Source organism: Vanellus vanellus, assembly GCF_965231255.1.
Source record: "Vanellus vanellus genome assembly, chromosome: 5".
NCBI lineage: Eukaryota > Metazoa > Chordata > Aves > Charadriiformes > Charadriidae > Vanellus > Vanellus vanellus.
In genome coordinates, this window is record NC_138910.1 from 82,456,414 (window position 1) to 82,465,750 (window position 9,337).

At 39.0% G+C, this 9,337-nt stretch overlaps 1 protein-coding gene across 1 annotated transcript; it reads right to left on the reverse strand.

The window, feature by feature from the left end:
* Positions 1 to 1,746: 1,746 nt before the first annotated feature.
* CRYZ (crystallin zeta) lies at positions 1,747 to 9,337 on the reverse strand. The gene is made up of 8 exons (XM_082484425.1): positions 9,218 to 9,337; positions 8,798 to 8,950; positions 6,928 to 7,091; positions 6,063 to 6,114; positions 3,634 to 3,783; positions 3,117 to 3,218; positions 2,928 to 3,023; positions 1,747 to 2,674 (listed from the first exon to the last, which is right to left on the reverse strand). Exons 1-8 carry the CDS (start codon positions 9,326 to 9,328, stop codon positions 2,513 to 2,515), a joined length of 990 nt encoding a protein of 329 aa, XP_082340551.1. The 5' UTR covers positions 9,329 to 9,337; the 3' UTR covers positions 1,747 to 2,512.

Sequence of the window (9,337 nt, forward strand, 5' to 3'; positions counted from 1 at the left end):
GGCAATGGTCTTAAACTGAAAGAGGGTAGGTTTAGGTTGGACCTAAGAAAGAAATTCTTGCCTGTGAGGGTGGTGAGCCCCTGGTGCAAGTTGCCCAAAGAAACTGTGGCTGCCCCATCCCTGAAGGTGTTCAAGGCCAGCTTGGACGGGGCTTGGAGCAACCTGGGCTGGGAGGTGTCCCTGCCCAGGGCAGGGGGGTGGACTAGATGGTCTTTGCAAGTCCCTTCGAACCCAAACCATTCTATCCATGATACTTCAACTATGGTTATTCAAAACAACTACAATGACAAAAAAATAGTCTTTTTGCTAGAGCTCTAAAGAAAATTCTCTCTTGATTTCCACCACTTACCATCAATCATCCATTTTCCATTAGCAAGGTGCCCAAACATTTCCATCCATTTAGCAGTGACAGCACAGGGACACACTTCCAGGTCTACTGAGACCGCCCGTGGGAAGCGTGAGGAAGTAAAGCCATGTGATCTCATTTCCAAGCAAGTATTTTGCATCTTTTTGCATAGCTATGCACATGAGAAAAATCAAGCAGAAAGACCTGGTATTTTCTGAGACAGATTTTAAACCAGCTGGCACTGCATCAGTTCTAATGATCCAACTATTCCTGGTCTCCCCCAAGGGGAAGTCACTTGGCAAGAAGGATCTAATAGGTGACAGATGCTATCACCTGTAACATTTTCTGTTTAAGTCACCAATTTTCTACCTCTTTTTTTTAGTATCCATAGTATTTATATGTTAACATGGCCACAAGCTTGGAAAATATTTCAATTCTAATTACTCTAATAAAAAAAAAAACACAAAACAAAAAACCCCACTGTGCAAAACCATAATTGAGGCATAAGTTTTTGGTTTGTTTTAAACATATCTGCCAAGTACAATGGAGACACTCGAACGTCAGCAAAAGTGCAACGTGAAGAGTGTCCAATTTTCTGAAAGGAGCCAATTGATCCTAGAGGACATACAGGTAAAATAACTAATCCATTTCAGGCTCTAGAGACAAGTAGTGTGTCAGGATTTGATTTCTCCCAACCACACACAGAACAATTGTGGTCACTTAAGCACTAAAGCAAAATGTTAAGATCTGATCAAAAGGCTTACAAAGAGACAGGTTGTGGGGCCCTCTCTTACCTTAAGATTTTAACAAGGGATGACAAACAGAGGAGAAATCTAGACATTTCAAAAGATTTTGCCAATTATTTTCTTAGTTTAGATTAAGCAAAACATCAGCAGAAATGAATGTCTGTTCAGAAAAAAAAAATAAAAATCACAGCTTAGAAAATGGTAGTGTGATGAAGCTGCCACCCTGAGGAAACTGTACACAGATTCAGAGACCGTGTGCGGACTTATGATAGTATAAAACCAAATGAATCCACATTGAATGTTAAAAAGTAAGTAATCTTCACAAACAAAAATACTTCTGAAAAGTTTCTGTTTAGTAAGGACTCACTTTTGCTCAAGACAACAGAAGAGCTCATCCTTGAAGTTGAGAAAACTCTTCCGCAAGTGATGACTTCACTGCTCATTAGAGAATTATATCATTAGAAGGAAGTGCCTGTAATACCAAACAGTTTTTTGATATGTTGTCAGTTTTTACACTCAAAGAAATTGTCCTTTCTTAATTGGATTGTATTTGGAACGAGTCACCAATGTACACACATTCATTTATGAACTAACATGAGTTTTCAGTACCCGTGAAAGCAGTGCAGCCGCTCTTTTTTCCTCATTGCAGCCAGGGATTCAGTTGACTTTAAATTTCATAAAGGTGACAGGAAGAATGGAAATCCTCACTACCCAGCCATTTACCATGAAGGAGTCAGCTGCTTCTGCCAATGCCATCAGTTGCAAAGTAGCAAATATTAGCGTGCAGCTTTAGAGTTAGGGTCCCTTTAGCTTAACCGGGAAACTTTCACCTCAAATACTAAGTCAGGCATAGCAAAATGAAACTGCCTCTGCCTCCAAACAGTTCATATTTGAGAGATTCTTCGACCATCTTTGGAGCTGGAAAGTGAACTATTTTGAGAGTAAAAGCTTTTATTTCAAGTAAATTATGACAAAAGATGACTAAGACAATTTTTTCAGCTAAAGAATTTACAGAGCCCTAGTTATAGGCATATAGCTGGTTCTATTCTTTCACGTATCTGCTAAAAAAGCAGACTTCATTTTGCACTACCTACAGTGGCCTCACCACTGCGTCACAAAGAGCACGATACCAACTTCTCTCCTGGTCATTAGCTTCCCCTGCAGCACAGAAAGTTTTCCTCACACCAGCAGAGAAAATGTATTATTTCCACATCAGCCAAAAAAGCTAAAAAAATTACTTTAAAGTATACACAACTCTGCTTATCACAAAAAGAAAAGAGATTAATTAATTAATGTAATTAATTAATGTAAGTTAGCACTTGTTGTTACTGCTAAACCTGATCAAAAGTATGTTTCATAACATACATTCAATGAATCACATAAGCAAAGGTGCAGTTGGAACAGCTACTGGAAAGAGACTTTATGGAAGGAGCACCATCTTTCCCCGAGCACCACTGCTATGAATAATGTCTTCATGAGCCTTAACTACTTTCTCCAGTGGGTATTCAGAGCCTACGATCGGTTTCAGCCAGCCAACTTCTATGCCATCGAGGAGTGCTGTTGCACATTCACGCCTCTCCTCCTGCATGCAATAAAGACAGCATTTACCACAAGGTCTTTACATTTTAGAAGAGTATTGACTATTTATACAATTGTTAAAACAAATTTCACAACCCAAAAATATGTTATGATGTTCTGAGTTTAAATCAAAATGTAAAGGAATGAACAAACGAGTTGCAGTGAAATTATGCTTTCATCCCTACAAACAATTTTAACTGGAGAGAGGTGTTGGAATAAGCCAATAAAACATTCTTTAAAATTAAAATGTTTCTTACCTCAGTTGCAAGAAACAGGCTAACTCCAATTATGCTACATTCTTTACTCATAGTGTCTCTTGGATTTATCTCAATGGGACCTCTACAGCCCACAACCTGTTACAAATGAGTTCAAAGATAGTTCAAGTTGTAACTGTTGAATTGCATTGCGAAATGCACAAACTAAAGTCAGTGACAAGAAATACTCACCAGCACCCTTCCGGCATAGGACAACAGTTGCAAGTCAGTAGCAAGATTGATGTTAGACAGCATTTCTATTATTATATTGATTCCTTCCATCCCTGTGTATTCCTATACAGGACATAATGCGTTATTTAAATCACTCCAATTAGTGCTTGGGTACCACTGTTTATTTCAAATGCTACAGATAACAGACATTTTATAGTTAATTGTTTAAATTTTTCATACAGCCTGTGTACTAAGGATGACAGCTAATAAATTTAATTTCAGCATGTTCTGATATGTTGAATTACGATATGCTACCATATTGGAATTTGCTGGAATGCAAGAGTTTCTGAATGCCACTGCTGGTGAAGAAAGCTCAGCTCTTCCAGCCTGGAAAAGTTTTTCCTTGCGTGGAAATGAAAAAGGCATTACACTATTGCTCCCGCATAAATCTGCTTTAAGAAACTTCTGTAAACAACTGCTCACATTTTGTTAGTAAGAAAAATACATTCTGCACCAACTAGCCTTGATACATGCTTACCTTAATTTTATCGATGTAATTAGCTTCTCTGTGATTAAATGCTTGGTGAGCACCATTTCTCAGAACCATGTTCATGCCTTCCTCAGTTCCTGCTGTACCCAAAACCTTTAAACCACAAGCTCTGGCGATCTGACACGTTGCTATTCCCACCTGAGGGGGGAAGGGGGAGAGAAAAGACAAAAAGAGTCTTTCTTCTCTTTCTCTCTTAGCCTTTTAAATTTTACATATTCTACAGCAACTTGGAACTTACCCATTTATAAAGTTGGTCTGGCAACATTTTTTTAACCACAATAAGTAATTTGGATCTTAAAGATAGCCAAATAGTCTTTAAACAAGGAAAAGATATTTACAGAGGCACAGTAAAGTTCTGTAGGTTTTTATGGCTATCAGGATTTGATGTAAAACCATGTAGAATGTTGTCTGACTGTTAAAGTTGGGCCATATATATTTGATACAAAGCCAAGGAAATTCTTCTCTTCACAGAATCACCTGCTATTGATACCAGCATTATATATTGCAAAGAGAATCAGCAAGCACAGATTTTATTAACACTATTTCCGCATCTTTCACAAACAGATTAAATGATATCTTTAGAAACCAGATTCTCAGCATCTCTTACCAGCTTTGCACCTCAGAGGATGTTCAGAGGTGAGGGACACCTCCATAAAAATCTGACATTGGAGCCAATGCTCACTTGAGGCATACCAATGCCATCTCTTGGGTTTGCTTTGTGTCACAGCGACAGAACGCAAATCAAAACGAGGGACCAGCTGACACGTACCATGCCTCCCTGGGATTCTGTCCTAGCTGAGCAGCTTCCTGAGGCTACAGGCTGGGCAGCCCACTGTACCAGCCACACAGCTGGGCACCTCCTCCAGGATATGCCCACTTTGTAATGGGGGGGAACAAACAAATAAATAAATACACAAACAAAAGTGACTATGAAAACTCCATCCTGTGGTTCTGCAATTTAAATCTGTACATATGAATAACACAAAATAAATGGACAGGCTTCTCAAAAAAAAAAAAAAAAAAAAAAAAAAATCTGTCTGGCCAGGATCTACCCAAACTGTTTGCCAAATGTGACCTTGTTTTCTCAGTAGCAGATCACCAGTTTTCAACTAAATGAAAAAACAAACACCATTCATCACATTCAGTATGTGCTTCACACCCATACATATCTCACTGTTTCCACAAATATTCCTACAACAAAGCTTACAGGTCCACAGAACAACAGATTTGCATTCTATGCTTCTGCAAACCAAAGGCAATATATCTTTTCAAGAAAGATAAAATAAGTAAGAATAGAACCACTACATTTAGTTCAAAAAAAAAAAAAAGTTACGATGCTGAATGTCATTCTAGTATCTCAGAATGAAATCCGAATTCCTCCTCATATGAGACTGTCATAATCACCTTTTTGCTGTCCACCAAATAACTAAGGAAACTTTGGCCGTTTATAGCAGCTGTTTGGTGCACCAGCAGAAGCTGAGCAACGTGCAGAGTATAGGGGATAAATTAAACTAGAATATTGTGTGAACAAGATCTAAAGTTAGCTAGTCATGTAAAACAAAAGAAAACTATATTTTCAGTTTCACATAGTATTCAGTCATGAATTTATATCACAGAATCGTTTTTGTTGGAAGAGACCTTTAAGATCATTGAGTCCAACCATTACCCCACCACTGCCAAACCCACCACTAACCCCCGTCCCTCAGCACCGCGTCTGCCCCTCTGTTAAACACCTCCAGGGATGGCGACTCCACCGCTGCCCCGGGCAGCCTGTGCTGGTGCTTGACAGCCCTTTCCAGGAAGAAATTTCTCCTAATATCCATCCTAAACTTCCCCTGGGGCAACTTGAGGCCGTTCCCTCCTGTCCCATCGCCTGTTCCTTGGGAGCAGAGCCCGACCCCCCCTCGCTACCCCCTCCTTTCAGGGAGCTGTAGAGAGCGAGAAGGTCTCCCCTCGGCCTCCTCTTCTCCAGGCTGAACACCCCCAGGGCCCTCAGCCACTACTCATAGCTAATATGTAAAAAAAATCCCAGAAACACACAGTTGCTATGCACCGGTGATTAACACTCAGAACTGAGAACAATTTGTACATATCTTAAAATTGCAGCTTTCTGTTATTAGTTTTATCGCAGAAAGACCAGTTATAAGGCTTCCGCACCAATTTCCAACTGCGGCAGTGTGTTTATTACGTGAGCCTCTGTATTACGGGCCTTACACAATCACTCATGCAGTTTCATAGTTACTTGGAATAACGGGGTTTGCTCTAAGAAAAAAGGATCCTAAAGTGTCTGAAGTAAGAACCTAATTTTGTTAATCTATTGATTGATATAAATGTGACCATAAATCATATCACAGACAAAATCAGATACAAGGACAGAAAACAGAATTTCTAATAACTTGCCTTCTCAAAATACTTACTCCCCCACTGGCACCATGCACTAGCACACTTTCCCCCGCTTTGGCACGCCCTCTGAATGGCAAAACAGAAAATATTGTCATTAGGATTGCAGTACATAATCATTAAGCATCAGATTGTGTATACTGACATCAAATCTCACCTTTCACACAGTATTATTTCCAATTTACGTTACAGCTAAACAGGTCTAATCAGCCTCTTTGGGAAAACAGGGAGGCAAAATAAACCATATCATTTACAAACATAAGTAACATGCAATTACGTCAACATGCAACTAGCAGCAAGTAACAGCTTGGTACTGAACCCCAGTTCAAGATCTTCACCTGTCACAGATCTTAAAATAAATAACACTAGTTTGCATCATTTGTTCTATCAAACTAAACCAGATTTCCAGCCCTAAGGTCTCACCTGGCTGACATGGAAGTCTGGCTTTGACCGTTACCCCATCCTATGGCAACAGACAGGAGTGCACCCAGAGTCTCTCCAGCAGAGAGGCTCATGAAGAAAAGAGGAGGCTCTGCTCTACAGCACATTGTCAGTTTAATTAAGAAATTAGAACAATTCCTGGTTTTCTTCCCTAGCTAAAATATCAGTGAGTACTAAAAAAAAGTTATACATTTTGTTATGTGATACTTATTGAGGAAGCCTTTCAGGTCTGTTCTCCTAAGAAGAAATACTTAACAAAAAAATACAGTTGCTAGCTTCTAGACAACAGTTATCTGACAATTCCATCAGTAGAACAAATTTAACTCAAGTGTTTTTAAACACCTCCCACTCATTGATCTCCCCCCAGGACATTGAAAATACAGGATTCAGCATTTTAAATATTCAAAAGCAAAACACACAAACTTAGATTTGGCACCTTACTTGTGGAAAAGAGCACGATACGCAGTGAAGTAGGGTATTCCAATCGCTGCTCCTTGCTTAAAGTCCAATTTATCTGACAAAGGGAAGACACTATTAGCAGCAGCAACTGTATAATCTGCATATCCTCCAGAGATCGTACCAGTGGTAAAAACTCTGTCACCTTTCTAGAAAGGAGGGAAAGAAAATACAGAAATTAATCATCTCCCTTATTCTTTTCTTAATATACATTAAGAATCCGTTCACAGAAATTTAGGCTATTTCTAACAGCTCTCCTATTAAAAATAACCAGTTATATTTTTCACAGAGAAGATTTTCGTAAGTGCTAATACATACAGTCAACGCAACACAAACCATATAATTTCATAGACTTATATCTAAGTATCATAATTATAACCCCTGCTCTACAGTGTAACACAAAAACCTTCCCTCTCATTATTATTAACCTTAATGAACCTGAACACTGAACATCCATCCACAGATTTCAAATGCAAAACCTGACAAGCTTTTACAAACACAAAAGAAACATTTCTCAATCATTTTTGTTGAAACATTTAAAAAAAAAGATATACACTTAATATACCCTAAGGTAACTAAATATGGCTGCTGTAGTTCAACAGGGAATCCTCAAAGCAGGGGTTGAGCAGGCGACAGAGGCAATGCCCTGCTGGGCAGCGTGCTGTGCGGGTGTGCCCAGCCGCCCCAGTCCTGCACAGAGCACTGCGCCAGCTGCCGTGCGCCAGGTCAGCACCCAGCCCTCGACAAGCCCGGTGTCGGTATTCGTTAACAGTCACCGAGCTCTGATTTTTCTACTATTTGCATGTTGGTCTCGATAAATACACAGCGTGTGCACTATGTCAGTTCAGTTTGCAGACATCGGGTATTAACTACTGTGCAGAGGGCTGCAGATCAGCATAGCTGTTTCTCAAGCATTATGAGTACACCAGTGAATGACCTTGGCTACTCAGCATTTTCTGGATGTCTGTCTGTGGCACATATCGATCTCATTGCCTCTCTCCTGCATTCAAGCAAAAAGCATCACGATTTTCACAAGAAACAAAAAGCACACACAGCAGATATAGCATATTACTGATAAGAAAATATGAATAAACATAATTCTTCTCTCTAGATAACCAAATCTCTCATCTCTCCCACAATAGTTACATGAATTACAAGTCAGGAAATTCCAACAAAATTTTAACTACATTTTTTTATGTTTGTCCAAGACTAACAGTCTAGTGACCTGAAAGAAAGACCAGATGAAAAAAACAAATAAATTTCGTAGATACCTTTTAGCAAACTGTTAATTGCCTTATCCTGTCCCAAGACTTTCCCCCTGAGAAAGTCTAAGTAAAACTACTAGACTGGAATAATAAAGTATTTGAGCAGTTTTAACAACATATATGTAACTTATGGGGTTCTATAAGTCAGTAACATAAAAGCTATGTCCATTTAAAAAAAAATATATATATATATCTTTACAGAAATTTTTTCAGTTCTGTGTGAAATTACTACCTCGAACAGGAAGCATCCAACTTCAACTATTTCTGCAATGCCATAAAAATAGTTCTGAACCACAACTTTTGAACACCTGACATCATCACGTTAAGGACACAAACTGAAGTGCCTCTTCTGAGACCTTTTAGCTCTTGGAGATGAACAGCACTAAAGAATTCCCTACAGTTCACTCTGTAGATTGGACTGCCAATATGATCTTGCTGCAGGCTTTTCCCAGTCAATGAAGGTGATTTTCCCCCCCCCCGCCCCAAATAGATTACAGGATTATAAGCAATAAGAACGGGAACAGTAGTATAGCACTCACACAAAGAGGATACAATAAACAATAATGAATTAAAACCCAACGTATAAATACCTTGAATGCAGTCACGTGTTCCCCAACACCTTCTACTATACCAGCCACATCTGAGCCAGGAGTATAGGGTAAAGCTGGTTTTCTAGCATAATTTCCAGAACGAATATATGTCTCAACAGGATTTACCCCACAGGCATGGACTTTAATTAACACCTAAAAGAAAAGATGTTTCTTAAGCAGTAATTAAACAGATTTAAAGCTTGAATTCACAGCACAGCACCATGACATTTTAACTAAATTCTTAAACAGAGTCAGCAAAACCTTGGTGTTGAACTGAAGCTATTTTCAGGGAATCTTTTATATGGAATACATAGCCAATTTATTCAAGATTAAAAGCTTTGTTTTGTATTCTTCATTCTGTTCTGAGTGTACCTATTATCATTCAGTATCATTATTTCAGTTCATAGAATTCATACATACCTGATTTTCTTTTGGATCAGGAATTAAGACATCTGACTGGAGTTTAAGCACTTCAGGGCCACCAAATTCAAGAACTCTGACAGCTCTCATCACCTTTCTTGTGGCTGCCATAGCGATCAG

Coding starts and splice junctions, on each gene's coding strand:
- CRYZ (XM_082484425.1), bottom strand. CDS start 9,328: ATGGCAGCCACAAGAAAGGTGATGAGAGCTGTCAGAGTTCTTGAATTT. Junction 3,219..3,633: donor ATTACATCGATAAAATTAAG/GTAAGCATGTAT, acceptor TGTCCTGTATAG/GAATACACAGGGATGGAAGG. Junction 3,024..3,116: donor CCTATGCCGGAAGGGTGCTG/GTGAGTATTTCT, acceptor CATTTGTAACAG/GTTGTGGGCTGTAGAGGTCC.